General features: G+C 37.9%; 1 protein-coding gene across 3 annotated transcripts in view; it reads left to right on the top strand.

Annotated features, from left to right (window-relative positions):
- LOC117983561 (uncharacterized) overlaps positions 1 to 21,929 on the top strand; it is a 34,565-nt gene extending 12,636 nt beyond the window's left edge. The window contains exons 1-5 of one of the 3 annotated variants that reach the window (XM_069499988.1): positions 4,005 to 4,391; positions 13,726 to 13,830; positions 15,400 to 15,471; positions 18,222 to 18,384; positions 19,432 to 21,929. In XM_069499988.1, the coding sequence (XP_069356089.1) occupies positions 13,799 to 13,830; positions 15,400 to 15,471; positions 18,222 to 18,384; positions 19,432 to 20,445 (1,281 nt within the window). In that variant the 5' untranslated portion in view covers positions 4,005 to 4,391; positions 13,726 to 13,798 and the 3' untranslated portion in view covers positions 20,446 to 21,929. Of the gene's footprint in view, positions 1 to 4,004; positions 4,392 to 13,725; positions 13,831 to 15,399; positions 15,472 to 18,221; positions 18,385 to 19,431 lie in introns of those variants that run through there. The other 2 variants (XM_034970150.2, XM_034970152.2) reach the window with 2 other exon arrangements.
- The last annotated feature ends 4,833 nt before the right edge of the window (positions 21,930 to 26,762 follow it).

The raw sequence follows: 26,762 nt of genomic DNA on the forward strand, positions 1-26,762 counted from the left end.
AATAAATTCAACGTTATCAAATAGTATAGGTATATTAATATTACCTTCAAAGATGAGTGTGGGCTTGTTAAGCGTGTACCTAGGTACCTATTAGGTTTATTGAACTGACAGAAAAAATCAATACAATTTCATCATCATCATTATCAACCGACAAAGCGGTGATAGCCTAGTGGTTATCCGTACGTCCGCCTTCTTTTCGGGAGGTCGGGGGTTCGATCCCGCGCACGCACCACTAAGTTTTCGGAGTTGTGCGTTTTTAAAACACGACTTTGGTATTCAAGCAATTAAATTACTAAGTGGGTATCTAATCCTAAAGTACTTACTTAATTAAAGAATGGTTGAAAATCTATTCACAGAAATTGTTTTGGATCGAACAATTCAAACAAACACTAATTGCGCATTACTCTATTTCTAATCCATTTTACTAAGAACTTTATTCTCGACCGAGAATTGAGATCGATTTCATGTAAATTAATTACAGCGCAACGATTTCCTTTTTAGGGTTCCGTACCCGAAGACTGCCAACAGGATCCTATTACTAAGCCTGCGCTGTCCGTTTGTCTGTCCGTCCTTATTTCCATCCGTCTGTCTGACAGTCTATCTATCAGTCAGCGGGCTGTTTCTCATGAACCGTAATAGGTAAAGGGTTGAAATGTTCAGTGTGTATTTCTATTGCCGTTATAATAACAAATAATAAAAATTAGAAAATGGTTACTATGTTACTTAATAAACTGAAAAGTACATAATTAATTATCTTATACGATGGTACGGAACCCTTCGTGTGCGAGTTCGACTCGTACTTGACCGGCTTATAATGTCAAAGGCCGTCGACTCGGTTTCAATATCCGTTTTGCAACGCCCTTGAGGGTTAGTTGCAACGATGGATGGCCAGTGGACTTAAGGAAATCTATACCGAAGCGTTTTATAATATAGGTAGGTACCAGCTAATGCCCGCGACTTCTTCCGCGTTTATTAATGGTTTTGAAATCCCGTGGGAACTCTCTGATTTTCTGGGATAAAAACTAGCCTATGTGTTAGTCCAGGGTATTATCTAAATCTCTATTCTAAATTTCAGCTAAATCGGTCTAGTACTTTTTGCGTGAAAGAGTGACAAACATACACACAAACTTTCGCCTTTATAATATTATTAGTGTATCTTTTTCCCGAGCTCTATCAGTGAAAAAATTCTCAGAATCGGATCATTAGTTCCGGCGATTACTATACCGTCTTTCTTTAAGTAGCCTTATTTAACAGCAGCACCACAGCACTAAATATTGTGCCGCAACAAATTGATGTGTTAAATTGATTGTCAGTTATCACGTCGCAATTCGGTCTAGTTCGATTACAAACAATAAAGCACACTAACGGTCACAAAATAAGGTTCACAATTCAATCAGTCTGATGATCACCATTGACCGATCCAAAAACAGATAGGTACTGTTGTGTTGTGATTGGAATTAATAATAACAGTGGGTGTATCTCTTTTCAATTCATTTGTTTTGTTTTGGCACCTAATTTCCAACTATAGTTACTGTCTACGACTTTGTCTGCGTTAGGAGTTTAGTTTAGGATCCTTACCTCAGCTGTGACCTACTGCTGTAGCTTGATATCTACAATGAGACGATCGCAATTGGGTATTTGACTACATCAAAAATAAATTATTTCTCAGTGATTATTAAATAGAGGGTCTTCCAAAATACGTAAAATCCCTTTGTTAGTTTTAAGTGTAATAACCATTTTAAATTATCGATTAAACTAAAAAAGTACGTCAAATGATTGTGACGTCCCGTGGTGACGACACACGGTAGGGCGATTGTCTAAAACCTGCATCAATCATTATTACAATCTCAATTGTTCTGATTGGCTGAATTTGTGCCATTCTTGTTGCAACAATGCATTGTGGCCAATAGTGAGCGAGCATTAACCAATCAGAGATGATTGCGATCGTGACATTGTAGCTGTCAAACAACCGCGGTAGAGCCACGGTAGGTATTTCATAGAATCTCACATACAGAGCGCGCGTTTTGACGTTTGATAAAAAGTTGCTGATTTGACTAATTGTCAAATACCGTATTAGGGACTTTTGATTGGACTCTCTTACTATTGACTTAAATGCACAATTGCAGCAAGAACACAATGAAACCAGTGCAATTGTTGTGTTGTGCGAATATAGCAATGTGATAATCATTTTCAATTTCTTGTTAAGAGGGTGGTCTTCCTTGATAAGTATATAGTCAAGTCAAGTCAAATGATTTTTTCAAAATAGGTAATAAATTATTCTTTTTGATAGTCAGGTGTTGGATTTTAGTAGTGATAATTATCACGCCAACTTAAAACAAAAGCTACGAGGGTTCCAAACGCGCCCAGTATGAAAATAGAAAGCTTAATTTAAAATTTTCCATTATCAAAAAAAAAATGCCATCAAATAATTTGTTATTAAAAGCGCGCGTTATTTTCATAGATAATATTTTCGTTTAGACCAGGGGACGGCAACCTTTTGAGACGGAAGAGCCAAAACTTACAATTTACAAAATATCACAGTTTTTAAAGAGCCACTAAAAATTCGTTTCAATATAGTATCTGCTTATACTATATTATGTTTCATATTTTGTTAAAAATTAGCTACAATAAATATGTTCTTACAAACAGTATGTAATTACAAAATATATTTTAGCTAGAATAATAAAATAGTTAATCCAAAGTTATTGAATAAATAGATATGACATCAATAATGGTTTTGCAGGCCTTTTAAAAGTCTGGATAAATCTGGCTCATAACATTTTGTATTAAGTTTGTACTATACCTAGTCGTGTAAGAGAACACGTCTTGCTCGCACGAATGTGTTGACACTTATAATAAGTTTCTTTATTTAAGGTAAAAACCCAAAGCACACAAACAAAAATATACAAAATTAAAATGAGTAAATATTCATAGTTAGGTACTTAAATATATAATAAGACAATTAATTAGGTATATAAAACAAAATAAGATTATTATGTACTGTTTGACCCAAAGATCTTCATTACTCAATTAAGGATAGATTGCACGATTTTAAGGGTTTGGCTAGTAAAATTATTAATTTGTATGGAACTGGAGAGCCGCAACTTTACATCGAAAGAGCCTCAGGTTGCCGACCACTGGTTTGGACGATCAATATTGTTCGCACGTATTGCTGGACTTTTATTTATAGATGAAAGCACTATGACAAAATTGCTGGCAGCAATTATAATTGCTTATACCTATAGGTATAACGTATAAGATAACAAGCTTTAAAGTTCAAAGGCATGCGCATTTTTTGTCGAAACAGGAATTTTATCTACGTCATTAAAAAACTTGATCTCAAAAGTGGCGACGTCATATGTTTTGTGTGTGTAAGTGATGAGGGAACAGCGATTGTAGACATTTTGGAATTCTTGTAAATTCTTCGGTTTTAGAGTTCCGTACCTAAAAAGGAAAAAAGGAACTGTTATAGGATCACTTTGTTGTCTGTAACAGTCTTTGTTGATAGACAGATAGACGTCTGCCTGTCCGTCGTGTCTGTCAAGAAAACCTATAGGGTACTTCTCGTAAACCTAGAATCATGAAATTTGATAGGTAGGTAGGTCTTATAGCAAAAATAAAGGAATGAATCTGAAAACCGTGAGTTAGCACATCACAAATAATTAAAATGTGTTCATGAACAAATAACTATTATTTTCAATTTTCAAAGTAAGATAATTACCTATATCAAGTGGTATCATGTGAAAGGGCTTCATCTGTGCATTCTAAAATAGATTTCTATTTATTTTTATGCATTATTGTTTTTGATTTATCGTCCAAAATGTGGAAAAAATACAACTGCAGTACAGACTCGCACTTGGCCGGTTTTTACTTTATTTTTCCGCTTAATCCTTCACACTTGGACCATCCTGATAGTGATTCCTGAATGAATCACTTGGCCACAACACTCAAGTCACGTTTTATCTTTTACGTTTAAAACAGTTTCACTACAACCGCCGCGCGGTGTACCAGTCTCACTTTACTTATAATAAAATGAACAAAATAAATCAATTTGAGAGTAGATTGTGTTAAATGCAACCTAAATAGACCTACAGTTTCACTAGATAATTGATAGTTTTATTAATAAAACAAATAGAAAATTATTGATTGATTTGGTGTGAAGAAAGTGTTTTAGAAGAAAGTTGATTGATGTTGAAACAATTAGTTTTTTTTGTTGTGGCTGAAGTGGTGAACTGATATTTTGAATAGTGTCTGTGATTTAATTGAAAGCGTATTTCTATTAAAAGGTAATTGTGAATTTAAACTTTTTAATATTATTAGGGGGCAGATGAGCTGATTTTGGACCTATTGTGGGGTGTGTCAGGCTAGAAAATCAAAAATATACCTAGTAGGTAAGTACGTATATATTTTTTATTAATTTTATTTTCAAAATAGAATAGATTTTTTTTTCAAGTGCTTTTGAATCTTCAACTAGTTTAATTTACCACTGGTTCGGAATGCCGTTCCTATCTAGAAGAACCAGCAAGAAACTCGGTGGTTGCTCTTATCAAGTGATCAATTTACAATATTATTATATTATCATACTGTACAACCAATTGCAGCCCCGTGCATTGCGGGAGCGCGCAAATCCAAGCTTTTTTGATCATTTACATAGCCTTGAAATTAAACGCAGAACATTATTATATGTACCTATTTCGATAATAATTTTGGAGTCTTAGGACTACTACTGAAAAAAAGATGTTCAGTCATATTCATAAACTATCCTACCTACAAGGTATAATATCTTTATACTGATTCATAAATTCAATGAAATACGTAATGAATAATTGCGTAAATTTTGTTTACAATTATTTTCCTTATCTTTTTACTAAAACATAATCAATCTTCGTTTATTTTATCAACATCTATCTAAAAACAACAAGATAATAATATACATATGTACCTACCTACCTAATTAAGATCTTTCATTCAATATGTTTTAGGCTTTACCCTTTTTATCGTCGAGGGCTTTACCATTTAATTATTATGTAGGTATGTAGATATAGATTTTATTATTATTGATATTATTTTTTTAATCACTATATAGATATAAATATGATAGCCTTGTGGTTAGGACGTCCGCCTTCTAATCGGAGGTCGGGGGTTCGATCCCGGGCACGCACCTCTAACTTTTCGGAGTTATGTGCGTTTTAAATAATTAAATATCACTTGCTTTAACGGTGAAGGAAAACATCGTGAGGAAACCTGCATGTCTGAGAGTTCTCCATAAAGTTCTCAAAGGTGTGTGAAGTCTACCAATCCGCACATGGCCAGCGTGGTAGACTATGGCCAAACCCTTCTCACTCTGAGAGGAGACCTGGTGCTCTGCAGTGAGCCAGTGATGGGTTGATCATGATGATATTAGGTAGATACTTTTTATTCCAAATCTAAGTAAGTATTTCCAATGCATAATCACTACCCCTATTATAAATGCGAAAGTGTGTTTGTTGGTTTGTCCTTCAATCACGTTGCAACGGGGCGATGGATCGACCTGATTTTGAATGGGTACAGTCAAAGACTAAGAAAATAACTTTTTTTTATTTATTTTTATTCATTATTGGTGTACGCTTGACCACAATCACACCTGATGGGAAGTGATGATGTGGCCTAAGATGGGACGCGTTTACCTAGAAGATGCCTATTCACTCTTGTTTTAAAGATACCCGGGTTGTAATTGGTAGGAAACACATATCGCGGAAGAGTATTCCAAACCTTAGCCATACGTATGAGGAATGATGACGCAAAACGTTTCGTGCGTGTAGATGGAATGTCGACGACATAAGGATGGAAACTCGCCCGACGTCTTGCGGTTCGGTGGTAAAATGGTGAAGGGGGGACAAGATCGAAAACTTCCTGAGCACACTCTCCGAAATATATCCTATAAAACACTGATAAGCCGGCGACCTTGCGGCGGTGATCGAGACTTTGTAGTTTCGCCAGTAAAGGGGAGTCTTTGCCTATGAGTCTCCTAGCTCGACGATCAACAGCATCCAGAGCCGCTAGTTGGTACTTTGCGGAGCCATCGAAGAGGTGACTGCAGTACTCCATGCACGACCTGACCTGAGCTTGGTATAAAGTAACCAGTTGGCGCGGCGCGACATAGGCTACTTTTTATCCCGGAAAATTAAAGAGTTCCCACGGGATTTTCAAAAACCTAAATCCACGCGGACGAAGTAGCGGACGGAGTAGTAGTAGAATCAGCTAGTAATATTATAATTTGTTTATTGAGACACGCATAAATTTGACTCCTATCTTCCATTACATTATCATCATCGTCATCATGTCATGCCTTTGCCAGCCTTTGAGGTCTTTTGACTTTAATCAATTTGTTAGGTATGGCATATATGAGTCTAAACCATATCATATGCGATCCGGTGTAAGTCAGGGCTCTATCTTAGGACCCCTATTCTTTCTAATCATGATAGACGATCTTTCGGAATCTATAAAATATGCAAAATGCTTACTATATGCAGATGACCTATTTAATGCTTAAGTATTAGAGGCGCCGGGATAACTGAACCCGTTGGTGTAACTGGCAACTAGCAAACAATCTCAATTTTAACTGTTCAGTCAAACTGGTGACATGTGTTCATAGTCATTATGTGGCCACCAATGCGATGAAATGTCTAGTCCAGTCTTCACTCGCATCGCGACAGCCCGCAAATCACGATGCGAAGCAGTAATGTTTTTGCAAAATTTGAGACAACATGAAACAAAACTTGGGTTTGTAACTTATTTCGTCTACGAGCTAGACACCTTGGCACAATTTTCAAAAATAAAAGATTTTTCTTTCTTTCTTTTTCTAAAATAAATATTAATTTTAGCTAAAATAGGTATGAAACGAGATCGCGGTCATGGGTTAATTTTCATTGAATAAGAAAAACAAAAAACATATAAGAAGTCATAAAACGATCTGTATATAAAACAGTTAACATACCCAACCAAATTGGAGACAGTCATTATCTGTTATTAAAATTTACTAGCCATTTGTGAATTAAGAATCTTTAAATTCTCGGCCAACGACGATATTAACGTTTTTTTTACAAAGGCAAATGCCAAGGGCGGTCATCGTTTTTAGGGTTCCGTACCTCAAAAGGAAAATCGGAACCCTTATAGGATCACTTTGTTGTCTGTCTGTCAAGAAACCTACAGGTTATGTACTTCCCGTTGACCTAGAATCATGAAATTTGGCAGGTAGGTAGGTCTTATAGCAGACATTAGGGGAAAAATCTGAAAACCGTGAATTTGTGGTTACATCACAAAAAAAAAATTAAATTGTGGTCATGAACTAAAAATTACTTACTATTTTCAATTTTCGAAGTAAGATAACTATATCAAGTGGGGTATCATAATATGAAAGGTCTTCACCTGTGTATTCTAAAACAGATTTTTATTTATTTATTTTTTATGCATCATATTTTTTGAATTATCGTGCAAAACGTCGAAAAAATACGACTGTAGTACGGAACTGGCTCGCACTTAGCCGGTTTTCTGATTAAACCGGCATTTTGATAAATGCTGTTGAGCTATCATATCAACAAATCAACAGGCTTCAGAGTAAATTGTGATACGGAAGAGAATTTGGCTGGTGGGACGGTACGGCCTTGGCTAGTCTAGTTACCACCCTATCGGCAAAGCCGTGCCGCTAAGCGACTTAGCGTTCCGATACGATGCCGTGATGGTGTAGAAACTAGAAACCGATAAGGGGTGAAATAAAAACTACCGTACCCTTTCCAAGTTATGCTACCATCTTAGATTGCATGATTACTTACTACCAGGTGAGATCGGATTCAAGGGCTTTACCGCTGAACTTGTACTTAATGGAAAAAAAACCTTTAATCTTGGAAGGTTAACAAGATAGTTCTTGCAGATTTAAGATTGTTTGTTTTTACACAATCTTAAATTAAAAGACATTAATTGATGACTTTAAATTTAATATTAATAAGTGTTTTCCAGCGCGTTCCTTAGCGTTTTCCATCATCATCATCATCATCATCATCATCATCAACCGATAGACGTCCACTGCTGGACATAGGTAGGGATTTCCACACACCACGGTCTTGCGCCTCCTCTGCTTGCGACTCGTCTGATGTCGTCCGTCCACCTAGTGAGGCGTCTTCCAACGCTGCGCTTGCCGGTTTATTCTCCATACAAACGAAATTTGGTTTTCATTTGAATTTTGACCAAACTATTTTTTGTAGTCCACAAGGACGAAGTCGCGATAATGAGGTAGTTAGAATCTAAACTAAGGAAATTCCTACTTTCATGTTTAAATACCTTCTAATTTATAAAAACACTAGCTGATGCCTGCGACTTCGTACGCGTGGATTTAGGTTCTTAAAAATCCTGTAGGAACTCTTACATTTTCCGGGATAAAAAGAAGCCTATGTCCTTCCCCGGGTTGCAAGCTACCTCTGTACCAAATTTCGTCAAAATCGGTTGAACGGTTGAGCCGTGAAAAGCTAGCAGATAGACAGACAGACACACTTTCGCATTTATAATTAGTATGGATAGTATGGATGATGAATGTAAGTACCATAGAGTAGACATCATAGCGTGATGATTAATGATCACGCTATGATGTCTACTCATACGCTGGATACGCTGAACGCTGGATCCGATGAACGCAAAAAACCGGCGAAGTGCGAGTCGTACTCGCACACGAAGGGTTCCGTACTATCGTACAAGATATTTTAACATTTTTATGTGCAACACTGCAAGATAATGACAACAGCGCCGTCTATATGTGATTTGATAAATTAAAATTAATTTATCAAATCACATTTGAAGGGCGCTGTAATTAAAATGTGTTCACAAAAATGTGATTTTAATTTTTTTTTTTGTAATGTAACCACTAATTCACGGTTTTCGAATTTATTCCTTTACTTGTGCTATAAGACCTACCTATCTATCAAATTTCATGATTCTAATTTCTAGGTCAACGGGACGTACCCTATAGGTTTTCTTGACTGACATGACATACGGACACACAGACAGACAGACAACAAAGTGATCTTAAAAGGGTTCCTTTTTCCTTTTGAGGTACGGAACCCTAAAAACTAGCGACCTTAACCGTTACAGTGACTGGGCATGGACGAAATAACTCTGTGATGACACTAATTTAGAGTAATTTATGACTATAATATAGTTTTTATGAAGATGTGATACCGTTGGCCGCTTATTCAGGAGGTCCGGGTTTCACTTCCAGAAAACCTCTAACTTTTCCGAGTTATGAGCGTTTTTAGGGTTACGTACCCGAAGAGTGCCAATGGGACCCTATTTTAGATCCTAGTTCTTCTCGGTAGGAATGACTCATCCCAACGCCATCCTAAGCCATGGTCCGAGCCTCACAAGAGGCGCCCTTATTACAAATGCGAAAGTGTGTTTGTTTGTTGGTTTGTCCTTCAATCACGTCGCAATGGTGCAACGGATTGACGTGATTTTTTGCATGGGTAGGTATAGATAAAGATCTGGAGAGTGACATAGGCTACTTTTTATCCCAGAAAATCAAAGAGTTCCCTCGGACTTTTAAAAACCTAATTCGAAGTCGCAGGCATCAGCTAGTTATGAATAAATAATAGAACTATTGTGATTTAAAAAAAAAAAATTTTGTTTGCGGAAAATCTCAAGAAGGAAAAATAATATTCAGTGCTGTAACTAAAGTTGATTTGATATACGCCGAGATAAATCTAATGACTGCAATTAAAATAATCAAGAAGGTAACAAGAAGTTAATAGTAAGATCCACTCGCTGATGCCCGCGACTTCGTCCGCGTGGAATTAGGGTTTTAAAAATCCCGTGGGAACTCTATGATTTTCCGGGATAAAAAGTAGCCTATGTCACTCTCCAGGTCTTTATCTATACCCATGCAAAAAATCAGGTCAATCGCGTGGTAAGCGCTGTGGTCATCAGTTCGACTCCCGGCAGGGGTTTGAAATTTTTATAATTTCTAAATTTCTAGTCTAGTCTGGTGGGAGGCTTCGGCCGTGGCTAGTTACCACCCTACCGGCAAAGCCGTGCCGCCAACCGATTCAGCGTTCCGGTACGATGCCGTGTAGAAACCAAAGGGGCTTGGGTTTAATAGTAAAAACTGCCATACCCCTTCCAGGTTAGCCCGCTTCCATCTAGACTGCATCATCACTTACTACCAGGTGATATTGCAGTCAAGGGCCAACTTGTATCTGAATTAAAAAAAATACCTACTCCTTATCTTATTATATCTTCTGGTTTTATTATTTCAAGAGTCGATCGAATAAAAATGTCTAAGTATAATTATTATACTATACTTAGACATTTTATTATTTTATGTATTATTAATAACTAAAATTTATATTCTTGTGGTGGCAATATAAACAAATCTTGCCAGTCCAGTACGCGGATTTAGTTGTAGGTCAAATAAAATGACCAGCTAATTTTTATGGTCACAACATTGTGTATAATATTGTAATTTGTACCCATGGGTTATAGTATGTACCTATAATCACATCGACGTCATAGAGTTCGAGAATGTATAATATGAACCGTATCATTGTCATCGTCAACCGATAGACGTCCGCGGCTATACATAGGTCTTTTGATGCCCTAGCATCTTAGACAGGTATCGTAGATCGTAGACATTTTTTTTTAGATTTTCTGGGAAGTCAGGCATTTAGGAATGCCTGACTTCCCAGAAAATCTTTAAAAAAATGTCTACTTGTAAAAGACTTGTAAAAATGTCTAAAATAAAAAAGCTGCAGTAGATAATCAGTACCCTTATTATAAATGCGAAAGTGTGTTTGTTAGTTGGTTTATTGGTTTGTTGGTTTGTCCTTCAATCACGTCGCAACGGTGCAACGGTTCGACGTGATTTTTTTTGTATGGGTATAGATAAAAACCTGGGAGAGTGACATAGGCTACTTTTTATCCCGGAAAATCAAAGAGTACGCACGGGTTTTTTAAAAACCTAATTCCACGCGGACGAAAATCATATTTATTTAATTATTAAGAACTAGATAATGCCCGCGACTACGTCCGCGTGTATTTATGTTTTTGAAAAATTCGTAGGAACTCTTTGGTTTTCCGGGATAAAAAGTAGCCTATGTCCTTCCCCGGGATGCAATCTATTCTAGCACCTTGAGTTGGGACCCCATCGTGACCCCAATGTGACCTGCAAATTGCCACTTCAGTAGGTTACACTGGTTCTCCTACGGATCTCCTCTTTTCTGATTTGACCTGGTAGAGAAACTCCGAACATATCTAAAGGCAGCTAGCTCTCTATATCTCCCGCTGAGTAGCTCTGAGCTTTCTTTAGAGGCCCATAGTAAGCGAATGATCGCTAACTATGGCCATAGCGGATCCATAATTTATGTCATCATAAATCTAATCTATACTAATATTATAAAGAGCTTGTAAGTTTGTTTTTAGGGGGTTATCTCTGGAACTACTGATCCAATTTTAGAAAATTCTTTCACCAGTAGAATGCTACATTATTCCTAAATGACAGGATTAATTTTGAAAAAAATTAGAGATCTCTACGAAAATTGTAATAAGCTACCCGGGCGAAGCCGGGGCGGGTCCCCAGTCTATGATAATACTGTACCTTTTTTGACGATTTTGCGTTCAGTATACGATCTTAGCAACTGGAATCATATTGAAACAATTTATAAAGCTTAATGCGCATTGATCTATTGATCCGTCAAGGTTTTATCCATTAGTGTCTAATAACATAACTTATCGAACATTTCATTCCCCTAAATTGGTCTTTCGGAAAATTAATTGGTCAGTCCTAATTAAAGATGTAGGCAAACTGTTTTCTGATACTCGGAACAAGTTTGTACAATGTTTTTCTCCATTTCGTAAAACATGGAAAATGATGGAAACTTATCGAATACATTTATTAGAAAGCCAACGGTATACAAAGACTATAAGTGCGTTTATTATTTTATGACATCTTAGTTAAATACACATTTCAAATATCTTCTAAATCACTTACAGACTAAAATTATTTATTAAATAAGTAAGACGTTTTTGCTTATAATCTAAAATTATACTTACTTAATTTATTAATTAATGCCTCGTCACAAAAAAACGTGAAGATAGATACTATACAGGGTGTAACCAGAACGCTGGCAAAAACGAAGACAGGTGATAGTATTGATGATTACTGATAAGATACCACAAAAAAAACACGCGAAAAAAATCTATTAAAAAATCCTATAATTTTGTAAAAGTTTACGATAAATTGCAAATAAAACATCTGACTGACGCTTGGGAAAGTATGTCACTCGGAGTCAATGCCGCGTCGTAGATGGGGCATTGACCCGAGTTTTGCACACTATACATTGCTGGTTTGAGAAATTCTAAATCACTAAAAGTACAATACGAGGCAAATGGTTATTGCTATTGGATTGTGCTTAAGTAGTATCACAATAACGTTACGTTTTTGCTAGCGTTCTGGTTACATCCTGTATAAGTAGAAGAGGGAAAAAAAGATCTCTGTGAAACAGCACGTACCTATAGGTAGGTAATACTTATTAAAACAATGAGATACATTAGCGCCGATTAATTTCTTAATTGATTTAATTTGTTCATCAGGAAGTTTTTACATTACATTCGTACCTTGTAGGTACAACAATGGCCGCAATTATACTGTGGTCTGTGACCAATTGTATGGTAATTGTAACCTTAAAATTGACCTGGTTTCTTTACCGGCGACGAGATGAAGGGTATCCAAGATTTACGCTATTGTTATTTATAACCTTAATAATAAATAATAATAAATATCACTTGTTTTAACAATGAAGGAAAACATCGTAAGAAAACCTACATGCCTGAATGTTCTCCATAACATTCTCAAAGGTGTGTGAAGTCGGCCAATCTGCACTGGGCCAGCTTATTGGTATTGTACCTACTTGTAAACATCTTTGTTATAATATTTCTATTGTTTTGGTTTTGGTGAACAATCCATACTAATATTATAAATGCCAAAGTGTCTGTCTGTCTGTCTGTCTGTCTGTCTGCTAGCTTTTCACGGCTCAACCGTTTAACCGATAGGACATAGGCTACTCTTTATCCCGGAAAATTAAAGAGTTCCCACAGGATTTTTAAAAACCTGTATCCACGCGGACGAAGTTGCGGGCATCAGCTAGTAAAGAATATTTTACTTTACATTACTTTTACGTCTATATAATTATTATATCTACCTAACTACGACACTACTTAGATCTTTGACCTAACATAATATATTGTCAGTATAACAGTAATGTACTCCGCTAGGCACGACTGTGAAGATTTTTATCACTATCTCTTAAAAAATTTCGATCTGTGATCTAAAATAGGTAGATCTGAAAAATGTGAGCTTAGAAATTCATCTAAGGTTGTGAGTATGTATAGCTACATACATGATGCAAGTGACTTGCAAGGGCTAAATTTTGCAAGTCTTATTACCAGTGGATACTTAGTTTAGGCGTTAACCAATAGACGTTGGGGTCCCAAGGTGCTGGAATGGCGACCTCGCACCGGAAGACGCAGCGTTGGAAGACACCCCACTAGGTGGACGGACGACATCAAACGAGTCGCAGGGAGCCGCTGGATTCAGGCGGCGCAAGACCGTGGCGTGTGGAAGTCCCTACAAGAGACCTATATCCAGCAGTGGACGTCTATCGGTTGATGATGATGATAACCTAATCTATTTACTTTTCTTTCCAGATAAGACGTCTCAAGGAGGTGATGTGAAGATCAGAGGAAATATTAGTTGCGAGCGCTATGTGAAGATAACAAGATGCTGTTGAACATTTGCAAATCATGCCAGTAGTAAGTATCTCTGAAGTCACTAACTAATTTTTAGGGTTCCGTACTTCAAAAGGAAAAATGGAACCCTTATAGGATCACTTTGTTGTCTGTCTGTCTGTAGGTCTGTCAAGAAACCTACAGGGTACTTCCCGTTGACCTAGAATCATGAAATTTAGCAGGTAGGTAGATCTTATAGCAGCAATTAGGGGAAAAATCTGAAAACTGTGAATTTGTGGTTACATCACAAAAAAAATTAAAATGTATTTTGAACAAATAATTAGTATTTTCAACTTTTAAATTGGATTAGATTGGATTACCAAGTGGGGTAGGTATCATATGAAAGGGCTTACCTGTGCATTCTAAAACAGATTTTTATTTATTTTTTATACATCATACCTAGTTTTTGAATTATCGTGCAAAATGTCGAAAAAATACGACTATAGTACGGAATCCTCGTTGCGCGAGCCTGACTCGCACTTGGCCGGTATGGCTTGACAAATGGTAGAAACAGCTTATTCCAGAGTTTGATTGGATAATGTGGCTAATTCCGTTGTACACAATCTTTAAACTAAACTAAAATAGCACGTCTAAATCTATTGCTATCCCCAGTGGCGTGCACAGGGTTTGAAGCCAGGGTAGGCATTAGTTAGGTAGGAACCTGTTTACTTGCAGGTCATAATGAAAATTATGCATTGAGATATTACAACTGGGGTAAGCAGTGCATATATGCCTCTATGACCTGCACGCCACTGGCTATCCCTTTCATAATGTTGCTTGCGGAAAAGGAGAGCACTAGATTTAGACCTATTAATTTAGTTTAGTTTAGAGATTGTGTACAAGAGAATCGGCCCCAATACCTACTTATTACTTAAGTAGATATTTAAAATATAAATACTATAAAATGCGCTAGTGAGCTCTCGAGGTCACTGTTCATAAAGGTGGATCCACATATGCCGCCGGGTTGGGCCGGCGGCGCGGCTTTACCGGCTTACCAATTTTTTATATCATTGCCGCTGTAGGCCGCAGAAGCCGCAGTATCGCTGTGATTATCGTTGAAGTTAGTGGCGCTCGCCCCCCAATTGTGTAAGAATAACCATTTCATGGCTATCGCAATCGTCAAGAAATTCGGCCCTTTGATTGGTTGATGCGCTGTTTACATTTTTTCACAGCACTCGTCAAGATAATGCGTAAACATGCGGTTGCAGAACGGAAAAATTTGGCCGAAAACAGATAATAGGGTAGTTTACCTTATACGGCCACGAACATACCGAAAATATTGTACATCGATCTTTAGAAAGAGATAGCGGTTTCGTAGAGTGTTGTCTTTGTCGTTGAAACCGGCAGAACGTCACATAGGTATAAGTGGCAGAGACAACGATCTACGAAGCCGAACTCTCTATCTAAAGGTTGATGTACAATTTCCTGCCGGCTACTGACTGTACAATAATATCGTTTGTAAATGCACTTTTCTTATTTTAGGCCAACGTACAAGCCTGCGCTGGGTAAAAATTTAAACATTTTTATTTTATTTTATTAAAAAGGTCTGGTGCAGTTCGGCAAATCTGATTAATTGAAACTCATTTTTTTCAGCTGCCTGGAGAGCTTGTACTGGTCATGCTGCGAGGAGAGGTTTTGTTTTGACAAGAAGATCGCGACCTACACGTAAGTAGCTACAACAAAATTTCTAATCTAGTATCTGCACGATAAATTAAAAACTATTATGCATAAAAATAAATAAAAATCTGTTTTAGAATGTACAGGTAAAACCCTTTCATATGATACCCCACTTGGTATATTTATCTTATTTCGAAAATTGAAAATACCTACCTACTAATTATTTGTTCATAAACACATTTTTTTCTGTGATGTAACCACAAATTCACGTTTTTCGGATTTATTCCTTTACTTGTGCTATGCCCTATCTACCTATCAAATTTCATGATTCTAGATGAACGCGAAGTACCCTATAGGTTTTCTTGATAGACACGACAGACAGACGGACAGACAGACAATAAAGTGATCTTATAAGGGTTCCTTTTTCCATTTTATAGAACCACCAACAGATCATATAAAAAATATTACAATATTCTAATCCTAGGTGCTTATTAATTATGTAGTAATCTATATATATAAAAAGGAATAGGTGACTGACTGACTGATCTATCAACGCACAGATCAAACTACTAGACGGATCGGGCTGAAATTTGCCATGCAGATAGCTATTACGACGTAGGCATCTGCTAAGGAAGGATTTTTGAAAATTCAACCCTTAAGAGGGTGAAATAGGGGTTTGAAATTAGTGTAGTCCACGCGAACGAAGTCGCGAGCATAAGCTAGTTCACATTATAAGCGGCTACAGCATGCAAATTTAGACAGATAAGTCGTGCGTTAGAACTTAGAGCCTCAATAGCTCAACCGGTATAGGAGTGGACTGAAAACCGAAAGGTCGACGGTTCAAATCCCGCCCGTTGCACTATTGTCGTACCTACTCCTAGCACAAGCCTGACGCTTAATTGGAGAGGAAAGGGGAATATTAGTCATTTAATATGGCTAATATTCTTTAAAAAAAAAAATTGGTTATGAAAAAAGCACAAAGGTAAGAAAAAGAAGAAAAAAAGATAAACTGCAAGAAAACATACTTTAATTCCATACTAATAATTATATTAGTATGGAAGTCTGGCTTAATCATTTATCATTAAATACGAATCAGTATCATTCGTTATACATTTACGTTCAGGTATTTTATGTATGTTTTAATCTGTGGGAATCACTGCAATTAGGACCATAGCTCTATCTAGTACAATAAAGTTAATAACGTGTGCATTTCTGTAATATCTAGGTTTATTATTAATCCACGCTATCAGTACAATAATTATATTGTTGAGTTTATAGCGAACACGTTATCACTTATCACAATCGATATCTCTGATCGCAAATACCAACGTCACTCTCGAGCCACTTCATTTCGTAGACTATTTAGAATAGAATAAAATTCTATTCTATTCTATCATTTTCAGTTAAAAAAATAATTGTAGAGTGAATCCCCGCAAACATGACTCAAATAAATTATATTCAAGGAAAATTTAAACAAGTCATAAAAGTTTATTATAAATTAAACACGACATACTGAGCTGTTTTCACACAAGAATAAAATATAAATCATTGTGAAGCACGACGTTACAGGTCTTAATTGGTTATTAAATACATTCACTAAGAAACATACATGTTCACTGTTAATTTTATTACAAAATATTATGTGAAAAAATTTCCCGTCTGTCTTTTAATGTCTTGACGAAGTTTGGCACAGAGACAACTTGCATACTGGAGAACAACATAGGTTACCTTTTCCTTATCCCAAAAATTCAAAGAGTTTCCACGGGATTTTAATAACTTAAATCCACTCCATCGACGAAGTTGGGGGAATTAGCGAGTTAACTATAGATTATTAGATAGAGATATTGTAGATTAAATCAATGAATTTTTACAGAATGTATACTATTTTACACAACATGAAAAATTATTATCAATTTGGGCTAAATCTGTGTTTAAAAATCGTTGTGTTGTATTTACTCTTTTTTATAACACCCAGGAGTGACTATACAGGGTGTAACCAGAATGCTAGCAAAAACTAAGCGTTATTGTTATACTATCTAAACACAATCCAATACCAATAACCATTTGCCTCATTTTGTAGTTTTATTAAATTTAGTATTTTTCCCCACTTAGGCAACGTTCGTCAACCTCCAGCGTCAGTCAGATGTTTTATTTGCAATATATCGTGAACCTTTACAAAATGTAGGATTTTTAATATATATATTTTTGCGTTCTTCTTTACGGTATCATATCAGTAATCATCAGTACTATCATCTGTTTTTATTTTTGCTAGCGTTCTGGTTACACCCTGTATTATATCTGCAATCTGCATACAATGGCTTGTGCGGGATTATTGTTTCGTATCGTTGTTTACAATACTTTGATACTCACATTTGCATTGAAAACATTATCAGAATCATGTATTCTCTCGTTCTTATCACTAATTCTATGTTTTTGTTTGCAATTAGAAAGCAAGGTGTTAGAAGGTCTATTACAATGTCATGATTATCAATTTTGCTATTATAAGAAATACCGTGATTTGATCAAACATTGAATACTGATTTATAGTTCTTCAAATATAGGTCATAAAATATATTTTCTTTTCTTTATTTTTGTCTATGTAACTTTGAAAATAGTAATTCTGCTAAGTTACTTAACTCTGAAAAATCCAATCTAACCACATGTAAAAAAAGAAGCGATTTAAAATATCCATAGATATAACGAACTAGCCCGTGGACACAAACCAAGCTATATCCTGGTTCCTCTACCATAGATCTATGGTAATAAGTAATTGCAGTCCCGCATATTGTTTATTCCAGTTTAGAAGAGGAGAAGGCGAACGCAAATGGCTACGCTAATATGGGTGCAAGCCTGGACAGCGTCGTCACCCAGCAGCCGGTCAATAATAACCATTTGCCGCAGGGAGCGATCGTCGGTAGAGAAGTTAACGAAATGCCCTTGCACGCTGACAAACTGTATGAGGTGAGTGACGACCTTCTTATCCCACTTCTGATCTCTAAAACGCCTTCTTCCTCAAAATCGAGAGGGATATAGTATAGAGCTTACTCACTGTCCAGATTACCTCACGACGTTTTTCTTTTAATGATAAGCAAATAAGACAGCGTCGTCACCCAGCAGCCGGTCAGTAATAATCATTTGCCGCAGGGAGCGATCGTCGGTAGAGAAGTTAACGAAATGCCCTTGCACGCTGACAAACTGTATGAGGTGAGTGACGGCCTTCTTATCCCACTTCTGACCTTTGAAACGCCTTCTTTCTCAAAATCAAGATTAGATTAAGATCCTGTATTGTGTTTTTTCAATGTTTACTTTGTGTTGTGTGCAATAAAGTGTAAATAAATAAATAAATAAATAAAAATCAAGAGGGATATAGCAGAGTCAAAATCAAAAAAACAACGGTTTTTAATTTAAACTCGATTCATCTAAATATTATGTAAAAGGAAAAGCTGACTGAAATTACTAGACGGATCGAGTTGAAAGGCATGCATATAGCTATAATGACGTGACATCCGCTAAGAAACGATTATTGAAAATTCAACCGCTAAGGGGTAAATTAGGGATTGAAATTTACATATAAACTGCACCAATGTATGCTTGATGCTTTGATGAATAATTTGTACTAAATAGATTTCATATCGATGCACCAATGGCCTTGGATTTGCAACAAACAATTGACAAATTCTGAAGGATTTTTTATCAGTTAACCAAGAAATATGTCGATAAAAAAAAGACTCTAGATTTATCAAGATTCAACATCATCTCGTGATATCTTTTTTAAATAAACAGTCGAGAATCGCAAAGATAGTAACGGATTTGGATAAGATTATATTTATTTTTGATGATCTTGACTTTTGTTAAATAAATGTTGTAAATATTTTATCAGTTTTTTTATTGTTTGTTGACTCAAACAAATCCTCGCCTTTATATAAATTTGGTATAAAGAACAACAGACTGTTTTTATGTACCACTTTTCAATACGAAAACTTAATCTCTTTTGTTTTTAAATTTCAGGTTTTCTCTAAATCACTTATATTTAGAGACGATCATGAGTTAAAGAAAGGCAGCACTGATTCGCTAGACGACCTAGAAACAAAGTCCGAACCTGATTACTTATCAGACAAACCGAACAGAACAAAAGTTTACTTTGAAGACGAACTGGATTCCCCTGTCACAGATTTCGAGATCATGTTCAAAGATGAACTCAATTATGACATGTTTAAAATAGAAGAAGAGGAAGAAGATAGCAATAGTCAGGATACGGAAGAAGGTTTGACAATGAACGTAGAAATAAAGAAACAAGATGTGGTTAAAACCAGTACAGTTACAATGAAAGACGAAACCAAGCTTGCAACGCCGCACAATGTGTATGAATATGATCCAGTTTCAATGTTAACTCTACCACCTATTCTTTCGTTACCGAGAGTTGAAAGTGTGAAGGGAATATTGCGATCAAATAGCACTAAGACCTTAGACAGAACAGACAGCGGCTTAAGATTATCAAGACCTACTCTTAATAGGGTTGAAAGTTTGAAGAATATAGATCCTAATAAAATTAACAAAGTCCTTTCAAGAGTACCGCATAGAAGTGCATCATTCTTGAATATCCCAGCACATTTAGTTCCAGAAAAACCTCCATTGACTAAAAGCAAGTCTACTGTAGGGATGTCCTTTGCTTCCAGTGAGTTGAAATTAAGCTCGCTACCAGATACGCCTATTATTAAAAGTAACAATTTGCCGAGATTCTTCGCAGACAGTCCATCGTTTGTACCAGAATATAAAGGAGAAACTAGTTTACAAAGTATAAAACAGCAGTCGGCCATGATGTTAAAAATGAATGATTTTAGTATGCCTCGTTATTATGGTGCAGTTTCAAAATCTACAGAACATTTATCGGTACATGAAAGTAAATCTATGCCTGATCTTAGGATTCCCACATCGACTGGAAAAGGTAGTAAAAGGCTTGTCAAATTAAGAAGTAGGTTAAAGCCATTAGTGATAAGGAAAAGTTCGGAGGAAAAGTTGTGAAGTACCTATAAATTGTATTAATAGTTAATTAAAATAATTAGAAGTAAGTTTATCCTTAAGTTATTCTAAGAGCTCTGATCAAAGAATTTTTGCAGGATAACAATAATTTAACTTTTCTTTGACGGATATTAATCATAAAGAGAAAAGAATATGATTTTAATATTAATTTATTATATCCATGTTAATACTGTGTGTATGACATTTTGACTACAATGACGATTTACGAAGAAGGACATTTGACTCAAATACCATTAAATTACTTTATAAAAAGATTAAAATTATAATCACTTTAATGTACCTACCTACCTATTACCGTTTTGACTTTTAATTTATTGTTTACGAAATTCTAGGTGCCTACTTCAGTAATAATATTAATATGAATAATAGTAAAAAATTGAAATAATGTAAGTACATAATTTAAAGTATAATATCAGTATTTTGTTGCTCAAACGACGTGCCTACCTATACCAAGTGATTTTGATTAATTTAAAATATTACTTAAATAAAAATAAAATAATTAATTTGTCGTCTAAAGTAAATTTCTAGTCACAAATTAATCGTAAGGAGTAAAGTTTGACGAATCAATTATCTACTTATAACTATCTGACTTAAAAATATTATGTTTCACTAATACTTAACTTTGATTTTATATATTTATTTTTTTGTTTATTTCTACTTCATTTCAGTTTTACTACAGTAAAAGTTTTATTGAAAATTAATTTGTGCTTATTTGTTTAGAATTAGAACCTACTTTAGACTTGGATTACTTACCTGCGACAGAAATTAATAAATTAATCTATGTATAGTAATCTGCCAATCTGCCGATAAGTTACTTAACAATGTTGTTAGTTGTCAAAAAGAACATATAATTTTTGACAAATAAAAACGTTGCTATGTTACGTATCGACAGATTAAAGACACATTGATTATTATCATTATTAATTTCGGCCGTAAATAAGTTATAATGTGTTTGTTTTTTTTAGTAAGAAGATGTACGACTGTATTATGTTCTAATATTGTATTTAATTCTTGATCTGTATGTAATCTGTGTTAATAGTAAATTATTAATGTGTTAATCATGTACCTTACCTACATGTACTATTACCTACTTACGTTCTTCTACTTATTTTAGATACAGAGTAAGGGCGTTTGTGCACTTATTCGTATTCGGTTCGTATCCGCAATTCTTCGAAGTGGCCGTCATACAAATAGTTATGTACATTCGATAATCGATTCGTATTTTTTTCAAGGATTCGTAAAATCACGGATGAGTGCACAAAAGGATGTTCAACAAAATTCAGCATTAGTTATGCTGAATTTTGACGTCCTGAGACGTCGAATAGGAAGGAATCTAATTTCTTTTTAATAATTTTGTGTGATGAATTGAATGATATTCGTATTTACTTTCCCGTTATTTTTACTACTTAGCCCTGTTTTTCTTGTATTGGTAATGATGATAAATAAATAGCAAATGTCAAAACCATGCTGAATCTTTTTATTTAATAATCTGATAAAATCTACCGAGCAGAGGACCAGGTATAAAATACCTAAGAATACTAACTTTTCGGAGTTATTTGCGTTTTAAGAAATCAAATATCACTTGCATTAACGGTGAAAGAAAACTTCGTGAGGAAACCTGCATGACATCTGAGAGTTCTGCATAATGAAAGCATGTGAAGTCAGCCAATCCGCACTTGGCCAGCGTGGATGGCCAAGTCTGAACTCATTTATAAGCAAAATTGTACTGAGTCCATAGTTCATGATTTCGATCACGGAATAGGACAAACTTGAACTGATTTCCAAGCAAAACGGTCAAAAACTGTGCCAATATTGAGTCCAGTTTGTAATTTCGATCGAAACGGTACAATTACTTACAGTACAGTTTCAGAAGCTTTAATTCAATTTTTGCTTCTTTTTTTAGTCTAGCGCTTGGCCGCAATCAGGCAAGTGACGATGCAGCCTAATAGAGCGCGCTTGCCTAAAAGATGCCTATATTCACTCTTGACTTGAAGGTACCCATATTAAGTATAATTAGAGGGCAAAACTGATGCTGGATGGGCGTTCCAAATCCTAGCGGTTTCTTCAAATCTTTGGATACGATACGGATACGAGTGCATTCGCGGTCATCACTCATCACATCACAACAACCTACACGAATAGGGTTGCCAGGCGTCCGGATAAAGCCGGACATAGGTAGGCTTTTTGATTGCGTGTCCGGCCAAAATAAACGGTGTCCGGCTTTTTTTAGGCTTTTTACATTTCGCAAACGAGCGTGGCCGAGCGCAGGCGAGTCGACTGCCAGTCGACAACAAGATTTATGACAATAATAAAAAAGCTTGATTTTACATACAATTTTTTTGTCGTACCTATTAATACTAAGACACAAAATCCTCAATAATGTAGGGTGTCCGGCCTTTCTACCCAAATGTCCGGCCAAACTGGCTGGTCTGTCCGGCTATTAGGTTTGGTGACCTGGCAACCCTATACACGAACGACGAGCTGCACGAGGTTATGGACCGAGCTATCGCGGTTGCGGCTTTTTGGGCTACCCGTGTTTGAGGTAACCATGGGCTCGAGAAGAAGAAGAAGAAGAAGAAGAAGAAAAATGGCAGGGCTATATAGTAAGCGACAGGTCGAGATGGCAATCGGGGTATGAGGCGGGGGGACGCCCCCCACACCCACACGTCACCGGCGCTCGCCCGCACCGGGTTAGCGCGGAGGCTATGCCGGTGCACGGGGCGTTCCCTCCCCGATTGCCATCTCGACCTGTCGCGTACTAGGCAAAAATAAATAAAAGACGAATGAAAAAAGCGCACAATTTATTACAGAATCACTATTTCGTACATTTTATAGTTCTGGTTTACATTTTAAACAACAGTAGGTATACATTAAAACCAATAGTTGTAAACATTATAAGAAATATTGGTTTTCATAATTTACGGAATTTTTAAAATTCACTAGAAAAATTGAATTACTATAACTACTTACTATCACCTAAGTGTACTTTTTAAATTACCAAATTAATTACCTATCATCAATTTTTTTAATTATAATAAGTATAGCTTTTTATCGCAAGCACAAACGACTAGTTGCGCAACTGTTGCATTACAAGACAGATTTGCTTAAGGTGCATTTATACATTCGCAAAAGATGGCGCTTCAAATACCGAGCCGGGACGCGAGCTATAAACCCCGGCACGTAAGTCTAGCGCTGAACGAAACGTAAATATTATATATTTACGGGGGATAGCTGCCACAGATATGTCCAGATATGCAACTAGCGTGGCCCCCCAGTCCCTCTCGCTCAAGCAGATTTTCTTACTTGTGAAATTTCATTCCTTTTACACTTCACGTTGTTTGTCAAATTACTCACGTACAAATACATTTTGACAAACAACAAAAAAATGGCCACCGTGATAAGGACAAAACAATCATTTTGTCACGTTCTAACAAGAGCTTAAATGCATTTAGCTATCTCGCTCTAACAGTAAGTGTCACAATAGGGCTACTTTTAACAGTCCTTATTCTGAGATAGCTGCGCATGGGTGTCGTGCACGCAATTCAATCATCATTTTAATTAATTAATAGTATTTAGCTATTAACTAACGTAATGATTCATCTTATTTCTTTAATTAATTATTAGTATTTAACCATTAGTTAATTAATTATACAACAAATTTAATTAAAAACAACAAAAAATTTGTTAAACAATGAAAATTAACAGCAATAACAATACAATTCAGAATTAAACTGTACACTGGAAGTGCGCAGAGCGTTCCAGCTATCCCCTCCACGTTTCGTTCAGTGCTAGACTTACGTGCCGCGACTTATACCATTTTGTGATTTCCGTGTTCGGCATCCGCCCCGTGCGGACGTCTGTACATGCGCTCTCCGACTCGAGCCCCCCCGCGCGTGTTCGCCCCTGTGTTTCAAGTGCAAGTGCCCTTGGATCATCAGTGCCATCAGATTGTTCCTGCGTTGTGTATAGTGTAGTGTAGTTCTAGGGTCCAGGTTCCGTGAGTACACTAGTCTAAGCGCAGCATAGGTTCACACCCCCGTCACCCAAGGGCGGGGACTCACATTAGGGCCACACCGTAGGTACCCACCTCCCTGCCTTGGCAGGGAGGACCTTTAGCGCCACCGGGTCCACTATGGGCCCCAACCACCCCGACCAACCCGCTCCTGGGCCCCATCAGGGCCCGGAGTTCCCCCAGACATTTTACAAAGACGTCGACATGAGTGCTCTCATCGCCGACCTCGCGACCCGAGACCCCAACTACCTTAAGAAATTTAAGGTACATGCGAGTCGGACGCCTACGCGCTACGACCGTCCCCCGGCATCTCCTCCCTCGGCCACGGCCATGGAGGACGACACCCCGACCGTGACACCGACCGACACTAAGGAGCCTCACTCCAAAACCCCAGCCGGGCCTTCAGCCCAAAAACCGATCCCGACCAAGGAGCCTCACTCCGAAACGTCCCCAGCCTCCTCTGAAACAGAGGAATTCACGACGGTGCAGACGAAGGCCCAGAAGCGAAAGCTGAAGGCCTCCAAGTCCCACGCAAACCCACCTAAAAAGGTGGGCGTTGCAGCCCCTTCAGGGCCCGGTACTCAACCCACAACCTCCCAGGCAACCCCCGAGGAGGAGTCGGAAGACTCCCCCATGGAGGATTCGCCAAGGGAAAAGGTCCCTCCCCTTTTTATTAGGGAAAAACTCAGCTGGCAGCGCATCTTGCCACTGTTAGACCAGCGGGGTATCTCGTTCACGAGTGCCCGCTCGACCGCCATTGGAATCAAAGTCCAATGTCCGACTTCAGGCGACCATCGCCTCCTCACCAAGACTCTCCGTCAAGAGAATGTAGGGTTCCACACCTACGCTCTTCCCGACGAACGCGTTCTACGCGTAGTCATTCGCGGCCTTCCAAAGGAGCTCGATACAGAGCTCATCAAGACAGACCTCCTTTCCCAGGAGCTGCCAGTCCTGGAGGTTCACAGGATGTATCATCCTAGAACCAAAGTCCCTTACGAGATGGTGCTCGTAACTTTAGAACTTTCCCCCGCGGGTAAAAAAGTTAATAATATAACCTCAGTGTGTCGCCTTACTGGCCTCAAAATAGAGCCCCCCCGTAACCGCGGCAGGATGGGCCAATGCCATCGCTGCCAGATGTACGGCCATTCCGCAAGGAATTGTTTCGCCCACCCTAGGTGCGTAAAGTGCCTAGGGGACCACGGCACCTCCGACTGCCCCAGGAAGCAACCAACCGAGGAGCCCCCGAGCTGTGTTCTTTGCAGGTCTCAAGGGCATACCGCGAACTATCGCGGATGCCCTAAAGCCCCCAAGGAGCAAAAGCGAAGGGTCAAACCGGCCGGCCGCAAACCTACTGCAGCTCCCCAACCCACCCAAAAATTCGTCCCTGCGCCGGCTCCGGCCACCAACGCATGGGACAAACCCCTTCCCAGGACTAACCCTCCTGCGCCCAAGCCCACCCAGGCACCCCCGGCCAAGCCCGCCCAACCAGCCCCGGCCAAGCCCGCCCAACCAGCCCCGGCCAAGGCTTCCGCGTCTACGCCTAAGCCCCAGCCCCAGCCAGAGCAACCGCTCCATACATCCGCAGCGGCAAACGCTGCGGATAATCTCAAATTAATAGAAACCGTCCTCGCCTCTATTGACATAGTGGAGATGGAAATTTTCGCCCGGACCTTCAGGGAAGATCCCAAAACAGCCATTACCCAACACTTGGGTCTACTCATCTCCATAAACAACCTTAAAAACCTATAATGGATAGTACAACCAAAGGTAGATTAAAACCTCACTCCTTAGTGGTCGCGTTTTACAACGCGAACGGCCTTATCGACCAAATGGACGAAGTCCGCGAGTTTGTATGTGCACATCAAACCGACATTCTCCTAGTGCAAGAGACCTTCTTGAAACCTAGTAGAAGTAATCCCAGAATTGCTAATTTTAATATAGTCAGAAACGACAGGGCCACTGCTAAGGGTGGCACTGCTATATACTACAGAAGGGCTCTTCACTGCACTCCTCTCGATCCTCCACAACTAACCAATATGGAAGCGTCCATATGTCAGGTGAGTATGACTGGCCATCCGTCGGTCATACTAGCATCCGTCTATCTCTCTCCCTCGAAAGATCTGTTAGAAAGTGACATCCGCGCACTTCTCTCATTAGGAGACTCCGTTATCGTGGCCGGAGACCTTAACGCCAAACATCAAAGTTGGAATTGCCGCTCCCCGAACTCACGAGGACGCCAACTCGAAAGACTGACGCACCGCCCCGATCTTAACTTCATAGTTATAGC

This window comes from Maniola hyperantus, chromosome 7, assembly GCF_902806685.2.
Source record: "Maniola hyperantus chromosome 7, iAphHyp1.2, whole genome shotgun sequence".
NCBI lineage: Eukaryota > Metazoa > Arthropoda > Insecta > Lepidoptera > Nymphalidae > Maniola > Maniola hyperantus.